Source organism: Sebastes umbrosus, chromosome 2 (assembly GCF_015220745.1).
Source record: "Sebastes umbrosus isolate fSebUmb1 chromosome 2, fSebUmb1.pri, whole genome shotgun sequence".
NCBI classification, from domain to species: domain Eukaryota; kingdom Metazoa; phylum Chordata; class Actinopteri; order Perciformes; family Sebastidae; genus Sebastes; species Sebastes umbrosus.
The window spans coordinates 2,484,413-2,505,233 of record NC_051270.1 but is presented as its reverse complement, the minus strand read 5'-3'; the positions used below and the strand labels follow the sequence as shown (position 1 = coordinate 2,505,233).

The 20,821-nt window shown below is 36.8% G+C and overlaps 1 protein-coding gene across 1 annotated transcript; it reads right to left on the bottom strand.

Moving 5' to 3' along the window:
- Positions 1-714: 714 nt before the first annotated feature.
- Positions 715-18,774, bottom strand: cdhr5a (cadherin-related family member 5a). The gene is made up of 14 exons (XM_037749311.1): positions 18,628-18,774; positions 16,009-16,181; positions 15,110-15,169; positions 14,890-14,979; positions 14,710-14,796; positions 13,327-13,431; positions 13,056-13,241; positions 11,633-11,723; positions 10,556-10,653; positions 10,067-10,273; positions 8,752-8,865; positions 8,585-8,651; positions 4,870-5,030; positions 715-3,746 (listed from the first exon to the last, which is right to left on the bottom strand). Exons 1-14 carry the CDS (start codon positions 18,716-18,718, stop codon positions 3,156-3,158), a joined length of 2,121 nt encoding a protein of 706 aa, XP_037605239.1. The 5' UTR covers positions 18,719-18,774; the 3' UTR covers positions 715-3,155.
- Between the last annotated feature and the right edge of the window lie 2,047 nt (positions 18,775-20,821).

The window sequence follows — 20,821 nt, the reverse complement described above, 5'->3', positions numbered from 1 at the left end:
ATTTAACAGAAATGTCAGTATTTGGGTGGGCTTGCATGTACAGCTGACGCACGTTACCGCAATACGATAACGTTTCGAGTTAGCATGCAGCTTTAGCCGTGATGTCTAGCTCTGCTTTTCCTGTCAATGTGTGAAACCCAAAGTGTTTCCATCCTTTACTGGATGTGTAGTGTTTACCACGCTGGATTTAACACGCAGACACGCCAACGTTTTCTGCTTTCTCATTTCGGCTCGCTGTGGTTTGTTTTGGTTGACGGATACGGAACGGATATGACGTCACGTTACTCAGACTACAATAATAAAAGTGGTAACTTCCTTCTACCTCCACAGAGACTCAGATGGAGCAAATATATCGATTCTGACATTAAAAAATCAATTTCAGAAACGTAAAAAAAAACGTGATACATAAGTGAATGGAAACTCTGGCTCTAGATAGGAACATTCAAGTTTTTCACGTCGGCCACGGTAGTTTTTCTACAGGCTTGGCACACGGGAGAAGTTTCAGTTGGTTGCGATCTGCAACCTCCCCGCTAGATGCCGCCAGATCGTACACACTGCACCTTTAATGCTAAGCTAACCGGCTGCAGCTTCATATCGAACGTACAGATATGAGCGTCAATCCTCTCGTCTAACTCTCAGCAAGAAAGCGACCACACATATTTCCCAAAAGGTAGAACTTTTAAAATACCAGCGAGGCGATCCCAAGACTCAACAAATCCTTCAAACTTTATTATTCCTTCGATCACTTTAATGTACAAAAAGTCAACTATACATTAACCACAGATTCATCCATAAAGTAGTTATTTTACATAAAGTTTAACATCTCAAAAATACAGTCCACATAAAAACATCCTCTCAGCTGTTTTAGTATTCAGTAGATACAGTTTGTCTTCATATATCAAATCTAGTTTTAGTAAAGCTTGAAGAGAAAGAGACTGAAATCCTCATCACAGCAACGCAGCAACCTCGTTCACTGCACACACACAAACCACTCGACAGGTTTTAGACCTTTCTACTGACTCATGTTGTCGGCTGACTTCCTGACCGGACTGGAGGCGACGAGTAGGAGATAGAATCTATATCTAGGAACACTGTAAACTGTCCTGAAAATTCAATTTATAAACCCACAGATTAAAATAACCAGATGGGAAAAACTAATCAAGTAAATTAAAAATACTTCATCAAATTAATGCAGAAATCCTGTAAATCCAACATCACAATAACCCGACCGCTTTCTAATAAGGCACCATTTTATTTAAGAAAAGAGAGAATAATGGGTTTATTAATGATTAATAAATCATTTACTAATGCTTTATAGATCAATTGTAAGTAGGAACAACACCTGCCAGGTAGACCGCTTGACTAAAATCCATTTATTACAACTTTAACATTTAAAACTGCAGATTATTATAAAAACTCTTTATTAATAATTTAAGAATAGAGGGTGTTTTAAAAGCTAGAAACCTAAAAATGTACCCTATTAAGCCTTAATAAAAGATTAATTAACAACTAATAAAGCCATTAGTTACAACTGGAGCTGCAACAATTAGTCGTTAAAGCAGCGTAGAAAATTAATTGGCAACAATTTTTATTAATGATTAATTTTTTTGTGTAAAAATGTAAAACTTTTCTATGGTTCCAGTTTTCTGTGTTGCGTTTCCTGGTCCTACATGATGGTAAATTTAATATCTTTGGGTTTTAAAGTATGGACGAAACAAAATATTTCAAGACGTCACATTTAGCTTTTGAAAATTGTGATTTTCACCGTTTTCTGATGAATTATAGACATAAAATATAATCACAATTATTTGATTAATTGAGAAAATAATCGGCAGATTAATCGATAAATTCGTTGCATCTAGGGCTGTCGCGATAAACCGCAATATTGAAATACCGCGCTATTGACAAGCCAACCGCAGGAGATGGCAATCAACCGCAATGTTAACGTTTTTTTCTTTTTTAAATTCTTTGCAGTGGGGTCGCTGTATTTTTACGCTCTGCTATAAACGCCAGCAGCGCGACGAGGCGCTGAGCGACTATTCTGAGCTGAGTGCTCCACGTTTGGTGTTTTCTTCTGGTTGCATAGAGTTCACCTTCGGGTAAAACGCTGCACTCGTCATTTTTTACCCAGCCGTCCAATCACAGTGTAGGAGGCGCCGACAAATACCACAAGGACCAACCGCCTCCTACGTGTCGGCTACAAGTGCTGAACAACAACAACAACGGAGGAGGAGAAATGAATACACATAGACCGTCGGGTCCGTCCTCTCTCCCTATGAGTTTCAGTCTTCCTTTCATCCGGAGCGAGTACTCTACCTTGTGCTGACATTTTAATATTCCGTATCATAGCGACCAGACGCAACCAAAGCATCTCAGCTGAAAGAAACGCTGCTTGATGCCCTTCGGTGTTCTGCATTTAACAATAAAAAAGTTTTTAATTAATTTTAAAACGGTCATTTAAAAAGCAACAATATACCTAATAACAGCCGAATAACAAAGCTTATTTATACAGCACTTAAATCAGGAGAGATTAAAGTGGCTGTTGAGCCAATCATCATCACCGCAGGGGAAATTCCTTCACCGCGACAGCCCCGGTTCCATCCCTCATCACAACGTATAACCCTTTAATAAATGGCACCTTATTAGAAAGTGCTCTTATAGATTTGCAGCATTGCCCGCAGGTCGCTTTATTACAACGTTTAGTAGTTTTGACCGTCGTTTCTCTCCGTTAATGAGGACATATTACTCACCGAACTAACCGCTGAGATCTGGGAACATTTCTACAAAGAAGTCAGACAATCAGTCAAGTTGTAAAACAAACCAGCAGTTAAACTAGTTTATCTAAATCAGAGGTTCCCAACACACAGACGTTCGTTTTGTATATTAATAAGATCCTTTATGTGTGAGTGCCGGTGTTTTGTTTCTGTTTTAAACATGTATAAAGTTATTACCTCAGACGCCGTCTTCTAAGATACTCACAGTAGAAAATAAATAGTTTTTGGATCCTTGAATGTTCTTGAGGTTCGGCAGTCACCCAGAGACGTTGAAGAGTCGTCCTGGACTGCTGAGACCTCCCTGCTGCCGGCTGTCGTCTCCAACAAGTGACAACAGCTCAGCTTCACTGGAGTTTGACCTCTGACCTCTGACCTCTGCTGTCAGCCCTCCTGCTCCTGGCCTCCCTTCTCTTTTTCTGAGCCGGTATTTCCCGGGTCCTGCTCCTCACTGGGCTCCGTGCTGTCGCCTTCCTGCCCGCCGTCAGACTCTCTCAGCGGAGCCGCCGGGTCTCTGACGACCCCCTCCATATCCAGCTCCTCCTCCGTCTCCTCCTCCACCCGGCCCACAGTGTCCGGGATAATCTCCACCTCGATGTCGGACGAGTCCTCGATCTCCTTGAACCAGACCGTCTTCTGGCCCTCCTTCCTCTTCTGCTTGGCCATGAGGGACCTCATGCCGTACTCGTCGCCGTCCCCTCGGCCTCTCATGGACGGCCTCACCGAGGGGCTCCCCTTAGGGACGTGGTTGGTGTAGACGCCGCAGGAGGAGCAGTGGCGGCTCCGTCTCTCCATGGGGAGAACCCGGCCCCGTGCCTGAGGGAAGGTGCTCCGTCTGGGCAGAGCGTTGTTCCAGCGCCGGCCGCCGCCACCGCGGCTCTGATCGCCCTCATTCTGGAAGCCGTCGTTGGTGTACTGCAGGGAGTCCCGGTGGCCGGACTGGTGCTCGTCAGACTTCAGGCAGGGGCCCAGGCACTACAGGAGAGAGGCCCCTCGTTAATACAGCGCTTAATGGAGCATGAGGATGGTGAGGCATTGTTCAATGCTACAGAAGCCACCGTGGTTCATTTGTTTTAGTTTTAACACAGAGCTCCTCTGTGGATTTCAGCTGATAAATATTCATCAAAGCAACGCAGCAGGAGCCGAGTCTGACTCTGACGTCTAAACATCACAGCACGGAGGTGAGGATGCAACACGGAGAGAACAAAGACTTCAAAACTGTTTGAACAAACATTAATAGCTTCAAAGGAAAAAATATCTTTTATTTTACAGGCTGTCAGAGTTTCTTTACAAAGTCAGTTAAAAAAGGACTTGAAGTTTCTTTCATAACTTCCTTTTAACTTACAGTGAAATCAACCTACTACTCTTACTTTATTGCAGTATTATGTAATTATTAGGGCTGTCCAGCGATTTGAATATTTAATCACGATTAACCACGATTGTCCAGAGCTTTTATCTGTTCCTTAATGTACCTTAAAGGGAGATTTGTCAAGTATTTAATACTCCTATCAACATGGGAGTGGACAAATAATGCTGCTTTATGCAAACGTATTTATATATTTATTATTGTAAATCAATTAACAACACAAAACAATGTCAAATATTGTCCAGAAACCCTCACAAGTACTGCATTTAGCATAAAAAATATGCTCAAATCATAACATGGCAAACTGCAGCCCAACGGAGTATTAGGGCCACATTGAGGAAAAATAAATAAATCTGAGATTTAGTGAATAAAGTCAGAAGTTTAAGAGAAAAAAATCATAATATGAGTAAAGTTATGACTTTATTCTCGAAATCTCAGATTTTTTTTCCTCAGTGTGGCCCTAATACTCCGTCATAGTAAAGAAACACAACAAGATATTGATTTCCTTTGAAACTCAATGTTTTTTTTTTCCATACTTGACTTACACACATGAGAATGGTATCATTCTTCTCAAAAGCCGAAATGTCAAAGTAATCCATTAATATAGGAACACAGTTAAATATTCCTCGAAAAGCATTTGTGGTATTTAAATGTCTGATTTTGAAATGTTTACAAAATAGTTGATGCATGTTGCAGCTCTAAATAGTTCAGAGAAGAGAACTACTGACTGACCTCACATATTTTGTCCATGCTGGCGTTTCCCTTCCACAGGCGGGAGATCAGGAAGCCGATCACGATGAGGCAGAGGACCAGCAGAGCCGCCATGACCAGACCCAGGAGAGCCATGTCGCCCGGACGGTAGCCCACGTTTGAGGGAGACGGGATGGCCACCGCTGCAAAAAGGAGACAGGTGAGTGAGTCCAGATTACACCTGCTGACTCAAACATCTACCATTACCGTTCATTCAAATACGTAAATACTAAATGCATCATGACAGTTAAAGTTATTTATTTAACCTTCAGTTCTACAAGATGAGGATGTCGACTGTGACACACACAGTAATGACTTTGTAGGACATACTATACCGACTTTTTTCGATTTTTCTTTTTTTTTTGACATGCTACATTATGACTTTCTTTTGACAGACTATACTATGATTTTTTCCAAGTAATTTTTCAACATACTATACTATGACTTTTTTTTTCGAGAAATTTTATGACATACTATACGAGGACTTTTTTTCATGACATTTTTCAACATACTATTCTATCATTTTTTTTTCCAAGAAATTTTATGACATACTATACTATGACTTTTTCATGAAATTTTTCTAGATACTATACTAGGACTTTTTTTCATGTAATTTTTCAACATATTATACTATGACTTTTTTACAATTTTATTTTCAACTGACCTTTTTAAGAACTTTTCAACATACAATTCGATGACTGTTTCGGCACACTATGCTATGACTTTTTTTGACAAAGTATACTACGACTTTTTTACTATTTTTTTCCAACATACTATACTATGAATTTTTCCACAACCTTTTTTGAAATTTTTCGACATACTATATTATGACTTTTTTATGACATTTTTCAACATAATATATCATGACTTTTTTTTTCATGTTATTTTTCAAGATACTATACTATGACTTTTTTCATGAAGTTTTTCTACATACTATTCTATGATTTTTTTTCAGGAAATCTTTCGACATACTATATGACCTTTTTTTCAAGAAATTATTCGATATACTATATTATGACAATTTAAGATTTTTTCTTTTCAACTGACCTTTTTTAAAACTTTTCGACATACAATTCTATGACTTTTTCGGCATACTATACAATTACTTTTTTGACATACTTTATATACTTTTTTTGACTAAGTATACTACGACTTTTTTACGATTTTTTTTCCAACTTTTTTTTCATGTAATTTTTCGATATACTGTACTACAACGTTTTTATGAAATTTTTCAACATACTATACTATGAATTTGTATGACTTTTTTTAGTAAACTATACTATGACTTTTTAACAATTTTTTTTTCAACATACTATACTATGAATTTTTCACGACCTTTTTCGACATTCTATACTATGACTTTTTTAAAGACTTTTTTCTACATATTATATTGACTTTTTTTGACAAAGTATAGTATTAACTCTTTCATATCTTTTTTCGTCATATTATACTACGACTTTTTTAAGATTTTTTTTTTTTCATACTATACTATGACTTTTTTTTAAGACTTTTTCCAACACACTACACTATGACATTTTTACAACCTTTTTCGACACACTATACTGTTACGGCTGTATGTGTTTTCTATGCTGTCGTCCCTTTTCCCTCTCCATTAGCTCTGCCCAGGTGTACTGCACTGCTCCACAAGGTGGCCAGGTGTGCTGCATTTGCTCCACGAGGTTGGGAAGGAAGTGCTTAAAAGCTCCGGTGCCAGCAGAAGAAGAGAGGCCTCTGGTGTGAGGACTGCTGGTTTTGCTGCCTCAGCTTATGATTTTTATATTGTCTTGTTTGTATTTCTTTGTTAATAAATAATTTGAATTTGAGTGTTTTAAAAGTGTCCTCTGTGGTTGATTCTGTGGTTTTTCATGACATTTTTCAACATACTATACTACGACTTTTTTTCATGAAATTTGTTGACATACTAAATTATGACTTTTTCATGACATTTTTTTACATACTGTACTATGACTTTTTTCAGGAAATATTTCGACATATTATACTATGACTTTTTTAACAAAAAATTTTCGACATACTATACTATGACTTTTTTACAACTTTTTTGACATGCTACATCATGACTTTTTTGGACATATTATGCTATGACTTTTTTTTTTCCTTTTTTTTTGACATACTTTACATACTTTTTTCGGCGAAGTTTACTACGACTTTTTTACATTTTTTTTCCCCACATACTATACTATGAATTTTTCACGACCTTTTTCGACATTCTATACTATGACTTTTTTTTACTACTTTTTCCAACATATTATACTGTTACGGCTGTATGTGTTTTCTATGCCTTTTCCCTCTCCAGTAGCTCTGCCCAGTTGTACAGCACTGCTCCACAAGGTGGCCAGGTGTGCTGCATTTGCTCTACGAGGTTGGGAAGGAAGTGCTTAAAAGCTCCGGTGCCAGCAGCAGAAGAGAGAGGCCTCTGGTGTGAGGACTGCTGGTTTTGCTGCCTCTCAGCTTATGATTTTTATATTGTCTTGTTTGTATTCCTTTGTTAATAAATCCTATGGATTTGAGTGTTTTAAAAGTGTCCTCTGTGGTTGATTTGGGTCAGTGTTGTTCACCCTAATAGGGCTGCAAAAAGGTGGGGTGTGACATATACTCTGACTTTTTTACGACCTTCTTCGACATACTATACTATGACTTTTTTCAAAAAATTATTTGACATACTACTATGACTTTTTTTATATTTTTTTTACATACTATACTATGATTTTTTTTCAGGAAACTTTTCGACATATTTTACTATGAATTTCTTTTTCAAGAACTTTTAAACATACTATAAATTTTTCAAGATACTGTATTTTTAATTTTTAAATTATTCGACATACTATACTATGACCTTTTTTCAGGAAATATTTCGACACTTATGACTTATGACATTTTTTGGCATATTATACTACGACTTTTTTTCAAGAAATTTGTTTTCATATTATACTATGACTTTTTTTCAAGAATTTTTTCGACATACTACTATGAGTTGTTTTTTTAATGACATTTTTGACATACTGTTCTATGACTTTTTTTATGACATTTTTTCAACATATTATACTACGACTTTTTTTCAAGAATCTTTTCGATATGATATACTATGACATTTTTTTATGAAATTTTCGAAATACTATACTATGACTTTTTTTCATTCAATTTTTTGACATACTATACTATGACTTTTTTTTATGAAATTTTTCGACATACTATACTATGACCTTTTTCTCAAGACTTTTTTAGACATACTAGATTATGACTATTTCATGAAATTGTTTTACAACTTTTTTTCTGACATTTTTCGACATATTATACTACGACCTTTTTTTCAAGAAATTTGTTTTCATACTATACTATGACTTTTTTTCAAGAATTTTTTCGACATACTATACTATGACTTTTTTTATGAAATTTTTCAGTACGTCATCATATTGATAGTTTAATCTGTAACAATGGATCATAATTTATAAACTCATATGTTTTTTGCGTAAATTCGAAAAGTAACTACATCTCTTAAAATAAATGTAGTTTAGTGAAAACTACAATATGTCAACTATATTAAGTATATTAAAATGGAAATACTCAAGTAAAGTACAAGTACCTCAATTTTACTTAAGTACAGTGCTTTTGTAAATGTACTGAGTTACTTTCCACCACTATCAGTCGGTATCACAGAGAATAACCGTGATGGTCTTACCTGGTATGACCTGAACAGAGAGGGCAGCTGTTCCAAACTCCCCTGTTGTCGAGTCCACCGCTCTGAGCTGCATTCAGAAAAAGATACAACAACTTTACAGCTAACTACAACGTGTTAGGAAAGATATTTCATTGTGCTTGATTTTTTAATGTTTACACATCCGTCACCTGAAGCGCGAAGGACTCCGTCTTCACGACTCTCTTCAGGATCACAAACCCGTCTGAGGTCACGTTGACGTAGCTGCTGTACTGAACCTCGTACTTCACATCTGGATTTGCACCCTGACACACACAAAACACACACTTATAAAATCATTTAAGGATTTTAGGCGTCATCATTTTTAATCTAAAGCTGCATTCAGACATTTCTCCACTAGGGGGCAGACAGATAGCAAAACAAACCAACAGAATCACAGCCCTGATGCACCAGGGGCTTATTTATTTGTTTTAGCAAATCAGAAAAACAGACATTTCTGATCAGTTGAGCAAACCACAACGTAAACTCACTTTGAAAGACACAGAGAAACATTATCCTTTTTTTGGAGTTGTGTTTATGTTAACCTGATGAATTTAAGTCCTTTGAGCTCTGCTTTTCAGCTCCTGAGTAAAGAATGTCTGCCTATTAAAGGTCCCATATTGTAAAAAGTGAGATTTTCACGTCTTTTATATTATAAAGCAGGTTTAAGTGATATATAAATACTATTAAAGTATCAAAACACTAAATGCATAGAGAAATACATACAGCCTGTATTCAGAAACTGTGCGTTTGAAACAAGCCGATTTCTGTCTATTTGTGATGTCACAAATCTACAATATTTAGACCATTTCACAGTTTTAAATGTAAACATACTAAATGTGTTCCAGGTTATATCCTGTTGCAGTGTGTATATGAATAACATCAGCTGAGAGGAAGTAAACATGGACCCAAACTGTTGCCTAGCAACGCAATTTTCTCGGGGACATAACATAGTTATCACCTTATAAATCTATACCTTATATTTGATTCTGATTCTCTTCATTAGGAGTGAGTGGTGTTTGTGTCCACCTAGTAAATGTAAGTCCGATATTCCCTCTCTTTTAGCTCTGTTTTTGGTCTCCTCCTCCAACTAGTGAGTGAAATATCTGTCTTTTTAGCTGCTAAATGTTCCACTATGTTCACCAGCTAGTCTCTAACTGTGTCTGGCTGCTGTTTGCTGCTGAGCAGGTGGTGTGCAGTGACTTTTTACTGCTTTTTCAACAAACAGCTGCCAGCTATGTGTGGCAACGAAGCTGATGAGAGCGCAGAGAGTGAACTAAAACAGTAAAGTTTCGGCTTTAAAACCAAAACAACAAGCTGAAAGACACAAAAATGTCAGTCAGACAAACTGGTTTTGACGTTTATCTGATTCAGCTTTTAACTAAAAGTATCTGAAAAACATCAGGAGCAACCGCTTTATATTGAGAATACTTAAAAACTGAATATTACGGGAGTTTCAACACTCACAGCAGCGAAGTCCTCGTCCCGAGCTCGGACCCTGAAGGGCCGGTTGGTGCTTCGGTCTCGGAGGATCATGCTCTCGGGGACAGAGTTGCTGTAGATAAATCCTTCGTATCGCTCCTTCTCAAAACGAGGAGGGTTCCTGCTCTTCTTCATCACGTCCATGATCACCTGCGTCACCGCGAACTGATCCCTGTTGGTCACCTGTGACGCCTGATGTGCCAGGAGAGGACGAGACAAGTGAGTTACACAAGTGATACCCAAGTTTATATACATTTTCTTTGTCAAATTAGTTGCAATAACTAAATAGCTAAATTTGTTGTTGTTTTTCCGTTCAAAATCACGATTAAGCTTCATTTTACAGGTCCGCAAATTTCATGGTAATTAGGTGATACTTAGCAAGTAACCTATTTGAAATTTCTTTGGAATTACTGCCAAAGTACCCCGATTTACCAAAATCACCGCAGAACAACAGAACAAGATTTATTTTTTTACCAGAACAGTGAGAGTTATCGGCCCGACGATATCAGCCGCTTTAGCCATGGAGATGTTTCCTGTGTCTTCATCGATCTGGAAAATGTTTCCCTCATTTCCTGATGATGAAAGAAAACAACATAAGCACCAAACATCAGTATATCAATGCATCATATAGAAGGATTTTATAGCAGCTCATACAGACAGTATTCATGAAGTAATTATTATTATTATTAATTATCAGTATTTATGTATTTCAGTTGCCAGTTTATTAGGTACACCAAGCTAATAGTCTAATAGGCTATAGACTAATAGACTAATAGTCTCTTCAGCTCCTCTCCAGTGGCTCCCTGTGGATTTTTAAAAATGGAAATGAATAACTTTTTTTTGTTTCCATTTTTTTTTTTTATTTATCATTGTTGTAGGTCTATGGTACAACAGTACGACAGAGTATTAGGGCCACATTGAGGGAAAAAAGATAATCTGAGATTACGGGAATAAAGTCATAATATTACGAGAATAAAGTCATAATATAAAGTAGTAATTTTACGTGTTATCTTTCTTTTTTCTCGTTAAGTTATGACTTTATTCTCGTAATATTACGACTTTTTTATCGTTAAGTTATGACTTTATTCTCGTAATATTATGACTTTATTCTGTAAATATCAGATGTTATTTCCCAAATTATATTATATACTATATACTTAGACTATAAACTGTTACCTTCATCACAATGCTCAAATGTTTTGCGGCTCCAGACAGATTTTCTTTTTTTTTAGTTTTAGTTATTTAGCCTTCACTCACTGATATCATTGAGGTGGAAAAATATTAGAAAATATGAAGTACTGCAAACACTTGTTTTTCTTTTCATGACGAGTCGTTCTTTTTTCCTAACTGGTGGTTTGTGAAAGTGTTTTGAAAGGTTTAGATCACTGCTTCTACTACTTAATGATAAATAATAATTAAAGCACAAGTAAAATCTTATTAATTCATGTCTGCATTATAAAAGAGAGACCTGGAGTTGGAGGTGAATGTGCTGTTAAGTTACCAAGTGCATCACGACTGGAAGCAAACAGAAATAGATCATGTTGTTCAAACCTCGTAGGATTCTGTAGCTGATCTGCTCGCTCCGGTTCTTGTCTCCGTCCTTGGCAAACACCGGACCGGGTTCCAGCACCAACGGCCCGTCCTGTGGATTAAAACCCATCATCACACACTGATTCTGAAGCACAAATTTATATTCATTCAATACCAAGACTTCTTCCTCTCAGGGAGGCCTGAAATAGCAAAAACATGTGAGGAGCTCTCAACATGTGTCTCAGGGGGAGTTATTGATGACAGTCTTCACTGTTTCATCGGCACCTCGCTTCGCTTTCTGAGAGCAGGATGAGAATAGCTTCCATCTGCCAACTGACTCAATTATATATTATTTACACTGATAAATGTTATATTGATGGAAACTGATGATGACATTTCAATTTCATTCTCAGAGATCAAAACTAATGGTGCATTCAGGTGCTCCTGGTCAACTTTTTCCAAGTTTATCACCAAGAAGTTTCCTTCAAACAGTTAAAAACTGTAAACTTGGCAAGTTCGATGACACCTGAGTTAACAGGATGTGACGTTTAACTTCATCACGTTATTGACTACTAAAAAAATAGATTTTTTGAAAATAGATTAGCTATAATACGTGTGTTTAATGTTGATTTTCTATAAACTAATTGCTGGTTGGGGACATTAAAACTTGACTTTACTATAAATAACTTTCATTTGCACCTTTAAGAGTTAGTGTGTCATAAAAATAATTATATGAAAAAAGTAAAAGTGTAGTATGTCAAAAATGTCATAAAATATTATAGCACAGTATGTCATAAAAACATCATAGCAGAGTAAAAAAGTTACAGTATTGTATGTCATAAAAAAATGAATAGTATAGTAATAGATTAGATAGTATAGTATGTCATTGTCATAGTGTAATTTGTCGTGAAAAATTATAAAAATTCATAGTAAAATTATAGTATGTTGTAAAAAATGACATAGAAAATGTCATTGTATACTATGTCATACAAAATGCCACAAAAAGGTCATAAAATAGTTATAGTATGTCGTAAAAACAAAGTCATAAAAAGGTCAAAGTACAGTAAAAAAAAACATAGGTTACAGTATTGTATGTTATAAAAAGTCATAGTATATAGAGCTAATGTCATTATTTTGCAGGTATTTTTGTCATAAAAGTATTTGGACAAATTAAAGTTTAATGGCGCTAGAAGTTGGACATTTATGAGACAGATTAATTGGATTAATGGACTGAGCAACATTTGATTTGATTGCTTTGAATTTTTCTAGATTGAGATTTTCTCTCATCTAGACTGTGGTGGCAAAACGGCAGGACAGAGATGTTCAGAGTTAAAAAAAAAAAAAAAAAATGAGAGGGACAAATATAGGATTTTGAAAAGTGAGGGGGACGTGCCAGAAAGTCACACCTATATGGACACTTTGAAATCCAGAAAACGGCGCTCACCTCCTTCTCGGTGAGATTGACTTTGCCTCTGTAGCCGGTGCTCACACACAGCTTGGCGATTCCCAAGTTGGTCCTCAGACAGGGCTGAAACCACGGAGGCCGGTTATCCACGTCCTTCACCTGCACCGTGATGGTGGCCACGGACGTGAAGAAGGGCTCGTTGGAGGACGAACCGTCGAGCGTGTCCTGGAACAAATGTGACACAGGTCAAAGGTCAAAGAGAAGCTGCTACACCTGGACCGTTGTTTATATATAAATGATTATGCTGTACCTGCACGTGTAGAACCAGAGAGATCTTCTGTACGACATCGTAGTCCAGGATGCTTTTAACTATTATCTTTGGAGTGTTGATGTTTTCCAGGCGGAAGTATTTATCCTGGTTTAACAGCCAGAGAGAGACAAGGAATATATGTCATGTCATACGTCATATAAATATGGTTTATATATATTTAAAAAATGCATCAAAATGCCATCAAAATGTCATAGTATAGTATACCACAAAAAATGTCATAAACAAATAATAGTATAGTATGTCATAAAAATGTGATAAAAAAAAAGTCATAGTACATTATGTCATAAAAAAAGTCATAGTATACAGTAGTATGTCGTAAAAATGTCATAAAAGTCATAAAAATCATAGTATAACATATCGTAAAAAAGTCATAAAAGATCATAGTATAATATGTCGTAAAAAAATCATAAAAAATCATAGTATAGTATGTCGTGAAAAAATCATAAGAAATCATAGTATAGTTTGTTGTAAAAAATCATAAGAAATCATAATATATGTCGTAAAAAAGTCATAAAAAATCATAATATAATATGTTATAAAAAAAGTCATAAGAAAATCATAGTATAGTATGTAGTAAAAAAGTCTTAGAACAATATGTTGTAAAAAAATGTCATAAAAGTCATAAAAATCATAGTATAGTGTGTCGTAAAAATGCTATAAAAAGGACATCGTATAGTAGGTTATAAAAAGTCATAAATACAAATAATAGTATAGTATGTCATAAAAAATTTGATAAAAAAAAGCCACAGTATGTCAAAAAAAAGTCATAGTACAGTATGTCATAAAGAAAGTCATAGTATACAGTAGTATGTCGTAAAAATGTCATAAAAGTCATAAAAATCGTAGTATAATATGTCGTAAAAAAATCATAAAAAATCATAATATATGTCGTAAAAAAGGCCTAAAAAATCATAGTATAGTATGTCGTAAAAAATTTATAAATCATAATATGTCGTAAAAAAGTCATAAAAAATCATAATATAATATGTTGTAAAAAAAGTCATAAAAAAATCATAGTACAGTATGTAGTAAAAAAGTCATAGAACAATATGTTGTAAAAAAAAGTCATAAAAAATTCATAGTATACTAAAACGTAAAAAAGTCATTAAAAAGTCATAGTATAGTATGTCATAAAAATGTAATATAAGAAGGCATAATGCGCATCGTCACTTATAAACAAATAAATAAACGTACAGCACCTACATTTAAATGTTTCCTTTGCATCTTGTGTTATGTTTACAGAATATAACCTGAGAGTCCAGCATCACCAGCTCATTACATTAAACATGTTCTTAGTGTTGTTTACAGAATATAACCTGTGAGTCCAGCATCACCAGCTCATTATATTAAATATGTTCTTACTGTAGCCGGCTCTAAGCGATAATACAGCGGCTCTGAATCAACATCTGATGCTTCAATCAGTCCGACGCTGGAGTTGACCGGAATGAGCTGCAGGAGACAAAAACTCAGAGTCAACATGGTGTTAATTAAAAAACCTGAAACACACACATAATGTGAAACACCAACAGCAGCATCACTCACCTCATTCACGTCCAGTACGAAGTGGCTTTGTGCAAAGTTTGGAGGGTTATCATTCACGTTTTCCACCAAAACCTCAACCGACTCGTTCACCTTGAGGAGAAGCAGCAGCTCAGTCATCATTCAGAAACAAACACACTGCTAATCATTATTATTTAGTGAACCAAGAGAATGGATTGTAAACAGGCTCATTGATGTGTGATATTGTGTTTGTTTTACTCACGGATGTGGAGCCTTCTCTGCTACAGAGCACCCACACAATCAGAGCTGAACTGTGCAACAACTGACAAACACACACAGCAGGTAGATATAGAGAGAGTTTTAACAGACATTAACTTCATTTAAACACCATCACTGCTGAGCTGTCAGTGTGTCAGTGTGCTGACTTGACTATGACTTCCCCCAAACTGCATGTGATTATCATAAAGTGGGCATGTCTCTGATACTCAGTTTTAAACCTAAAGAATCCACTGGTACCAACCATGTCAGACTAGCTTGTCATGAAGGAGGTTAAATAACGCTCAAAACTTACGCTAAATTTTGATGAGGAAAAACTGTCATGTCCATTTTCAAAGGGGTCCCTTGACCTCTGACCTCCAGATCAGTGAATGTAAATGGGTTCTATGGGTACCCACGAGTCTCCCCTTTACAGACATGCCCACTTTATGATAATCACATGCAGTTTGGGGGCAAGTCATAGTCAAGTCAGCACACTGACACACTGACAGCTGTTGTTGCCTGTTGGGCTGCAGTTTGCCATGTTATGATCTGAGCATATTGTTTTATGCTAAATGCAGTACCTGTGAGGGTTTCTGGACAATATCTGTCATTGTATTGTGTTGTTAATTGATTTACAATATTAAATATATACATACATTTGCATAAAGCAGCATATTTGTCCACTCCCATGTTGATAAGAGGATTGAATACTTGACAAATCTCCCTTTAAGGTTCATTTTGAACAAATAAAAAAATTTAGAAACTGTAAAATGTTCCACTCAGTACATTTCTTGTCACATATCTTTAAAAAATAATAAAATTTAAAGGATCCTTATGAAAATGTTTGCTTATTGTAAACGACTATCAGCTGATAGGATCACATGTTTTAAACTCTATAATCACCTCATAGTCCAGTCCTTTCTTTATCATCAGGGCGTTCCCTTTCAGGTAGAACAGATCTTCAGGGTTCACGGTGACGCTCAGCGTCGCATCACTGCTGGAGATGATCTTCACCACCTGGACGTCGGCCGTGTTGTTCTCTGGGACCGTCACGGGACCCGGAGGAACCGTGCAGACTGAGAGAGGAGAGAGACAATCAACATCAACATCAACATGCAACATCAACATCAACATCAACATCAACATCAACATGCAACATCAACATCAACATCAACATCAACATGCAACATCAACATCAACATCAACATCAACATCAACATCAACATGCAACATCAACATCAACATCAACATGCAACATGCAACATCAACATCAACATCAACATCAACATGCAACATCAACATCAACATCAACATGCAACATCAACATGCAACATCAACATCAACATCAACATCAACATCAACATGCAACATCAACATCAACATCAACATCAACATGCAACATCAACATGCAACATCAACATGCAACATCAACATCAACATCAACATCAACATCAACATGCAACATCAACATCAACATCAACATCAACATGCAACATCAACATCAACATGCAACATCAACATGCAACATCAACATCAACATCAACATCAACATCAACATCAACATGCAACATCAACATGCAACATCAACATGCAACATCAACATCAACATCAACATCAACATCAACATGCAACATCAACATGCAACATCAACATGCAACATCAACATCAACATCAACATCAACATCAACATCAACATGCAACATCAACATCATGTGGAAGCCTTATGAGATTTTGATCAGATAATATGAATATTAGTGGAAGGAAAAACATGCAGATACAATTATTACCAAGTTTGTTTAGTTAGTGACTTCACTAACTTGACTTCACACACATAAATAGATAATATGTACTGTACAGAGGTGGAAGTAACTAAGTACATCTACTCAAGTGCTGTATTAAGGACTTGTACTTTACTTGGGTCTACTCAACTATATTTATCTGGCAACTTTAGTTACTTTACAAATTTAGATTTTTAAACACAAAACACATGAAGTTATAAAGTGAAATATATACAGTAAATTAAACTACCCAACAGTTTATACAACTACAACTGAAACGATTAGTCCATTAATCAATTAGTCAATTAACAGAAAATGAATTGGAAACTACTTTGGTCATTTAAGTAATTTTTAAAGGTAAAAACATTTTTTATTTATTTATTTATTTTTGCACAACTTAAGATTACACAATCATAACAATAAATAAATAATATACAGTGCAGAGAGAGGCAGAAAAGCCACTGGGCTTATTTGAAGCCTCCACCTACAGACAAGATTAATATACAGAAATAATAATATGTACAGTATATGTATAATATATTATGACTACATAATAGTGATGACAAAAAATAAATATATATAAACATTTTATGGTTCCATTTTCACAAACGTGAAGATTGACTGCTTTTCCTTTAAATAATGTTAATATATTAGTAATAATGTTGAGGTTTGGACTAAACAAACATTGTGAGGGTGTCAGTTTGTGACGCCAAACAATCAATAAATTAATGGAGAAAATAATCAACAGATTAATCAACCAGCTACAACAGTAAAATCCTTTTACATTAATGCATGAGTAATAATAATCTAATGATAGAATATATAATAGTAGAACAGTCACAGGGGACTTTCTGTGTGTCAATTAGTTTGTGGCAGTTTAATTAAACACAACTTAATTGAGGAATCTGCACCACCTGAGTCCAATATAAACAATAATGAAGGTTTAATATTAGATTATACCACAGAGCCTTTCTACAATAAGAGCCAACAATTACAACCTGCCTGACTTTATACTGTAGTTAAAGACGTAGTTTGATATTTTGAGAAATAATTCACTTTTTGGTGGAGTATTACTGCAGATGAGAAGACAAGTCGTGAGGGAACGGTGAATATGAAGCTACGACAAGCAGCCTATTGGCGTAGCTTAGCATAAAGACTGGAAGCAGGGGTAAACAGCTAGCCTGGCTCTGTCTGAAGGGAACAAAACCAAGATCCAATATTGCTATATCAACATAATAAGCTCACTGACACGACATAGAAAGACAAAAATAGAACAATTTGACACACAGTGATGAGCAGCATCTCAAATTAATCTTCAGGTTCTCAGCTTTCAGATGATGTACACCACTTCTATGTGACATCTACTGTTGACCTGCTATCTACCCTGTACCACCCTAAAAAAAGACAAAAACGGGTTTAAGATGGTTCTCTTAGGGTTAAAGGGGAAATAAAGAAAATTTAAAGTTATTTTTCTCATACTTTTGTGTAATTTCTGCATTTTTCTGTTGAAATACTGGATTATTTGACCTCTTCAGGCCTCTAAACATCCTTCAGAAAAGTCTTCTCTTTTCATGAGGGATCACAAGTAGACATAGGGACCATAAAGGTTGGGAACTATTGTGTTAAAGGAGCAGAAATTGAAAACATCAACTGTGTCTCTGCAGCCTCATCAACATCCACATCCCCTTCCTGCCCTCGCCAGCGACCGATGACGCCCTCCACAGAGATCAGAGCTTCTACTCACGTCTTTCTGCCGGACAAACTGTGATAAAGCAGACGGCGACGACGCATCCGAGGAGAACGTTCACAGGTTTGCTCTTTGATTTCAGTTCCATGTCCTGGATTTCAGACGCAACAACAAATGAAGTCCCCGGAGGAGGATGAGGAGCCCGTGGTACCAGCTGGTACTCGTCCACATAATGCCCCGTCTGTGCTGCCCGGCGAGTGGGAGTCGACTACAGTTGCAATGTTTGTGACTTCATCTTACGGGCACATATTGCATTAAGCGCCTGCCAGCAAGAGGACTCGCAGCCTCCTACTAAAATACTTGCATCTGTTTTAGCTGGACGGGTCATTCTCTATTGGTGGCCCTGATGCATTCTGGGAGGAATCCAGCAGAGGAATGTTGGCAGCTGAAAACATTTCTCACAAAGCTGAAGAATACTCTTCAGGTTAGACCGACCTGTCTAAAGGTGTACATACTATACATACATGCATGTAATCCTCCTACACCTCACTGACCTGCGGGGGGGTCAAACTCACAGATATCAAACATATCGGCCTACATGTTGGTGTATAAAATGATGCAGACGTCTCACATCTAGAATATTTCCATTTGATGTGTTGGTGCAGCTTTAAAAACGTGGAGCCTTGGTTTGAATATTTCTCTCAGTGCAAACATCAAATAGCTTCAATGAAGCGCTGGAACAAGATGTTACATAATATGCATGATACTGTCAGACAAGAGTGGAATAAGTTGGAATAAGTTAACAACCTTAAAGCTACTTAAAGGTGCTACTTGCAAGATTGGGAGCATTTCTATTGCCTCTGCACGACTCTCAAAGATGGCAACGGCTGAGCTGGCAGCTTGCAGCTAACGGAGTGCAAACAAAACTACTGACAGAGCTGATGGGACATTTTATTATCTCGAGGGATCGCCTCGCTTCCCAGCATCAGACGCTTGATGGGCTGCCATTGGACACAAGGCTCCTGATTGGACGAGCGTATTCTCTCGTGGGCTGCAGCTCCCAGCTTTCAAACCGAAAACAACACGGTAACTTGTTTGGAAAATTTACGAAAATAGTTCACCAAAATGTGTTTCTAAAAACATTTATGCAAGAAGTAATCCCTGCAGGTGCTGAATCTGTCTTTCTTTTAAATCCACAACGGTTAGTTTAAAAGTTTCTCGGGAGTTTCCAGAAGCGGCGAGTCACGCCCGACCCTCCTGATTTGCATAAAGTAGCCTAGACCTCAACTTTATGCTAATGAGGAGCGGCCAACGTGACAGTGCAACATGACGAGTGCAGAGCGCCGGCCCGGCAATGTCAACAAAGCACAGAGTCACAAATATAAAATATATAGACCATTACACAGTTTTAAACGTAAGCATTCTAAATGTGTCCCAGTTTATTTCCTGTTGCAGTGTATGTGAATAACATCAACTAACAGGAAGTAAATATGGACCCAAACTGTTGCCTAGCAACGCAATTCCGTTGAAACGCACTAAAACGGAGCGTTTCAGGCAGAGGGTAAATACAGGTATATTCAGGCAGACAGTATGAGGAAAATAAAGTTGTTTTTTTAACATTACAGCATGTCAACATGTTCTAGTAGAAACACAAAATACAAGTAAGAACCTGAAAATGAGCACGATATGGGACCTTTAAAGGGTCAGGGAGGTTTTCCTCTCCATCCGGTCTGATCCCTCACCAGTAATAATGACTCAACGTTACGCTGACACACACTGGGACTCATCACGGCTTCACATGTGGACAAGGCACCACTGTGCACACAGTACTGACATACTGACACACACACACACACACACACACACACACACGCACACACACACTGCTCTGTGTGGGAACAACAGGCTCACAGTGTCATGGTGTTGTAACATGAAGCTCCTACATTATGTCTCCATGCAGAGACGCTCCTCACCATCACAGCTTCTCTCTGTGCTGGTTTACCATCTGACCACCGGGAGGAGCCTCAACATCAGCGACGCACTGCTCCACTTTACATTCAATACAACTTTATTTACTCTGACAAGGACAACTGTGTCAACACATATACACATAATACACAAGAGAAGAAGAAGGAAATAAAGAACGCTGATAATCTCAAAAACAATTGAAGCGTGGAAGTGTAAAAGCTATATGAGGAATTGATAATAAATCATTAAATATAAATATAAATATCCCAAAATATCTAAAAAT

Bases quoted from the DNA above. Each gene is read 5' to 3' on its own strand.
- cdhr5a (XM_037749311.1), bottom strand. From the start codon at position 18,718: ATGGAACTGAAATCAAAGAGCAAACCTGTGAACGTTCTCCTCGGATGC. The intron at 5,031-8,584 runs GTAAGACCATCA...TCCTTTTTGCAG, and splicing joins CTCTGTTCAGGTCATACCAG to CGGTGGCCATCCCGTCTCCC. The intron at 3,747-4,869 runs GTCAGTCAGTAG...TCTCTCCTGTAG, and splicing joins GCATGGACAAAATATGTGAG to TGCCTGGGCCCCTGCCTGAA.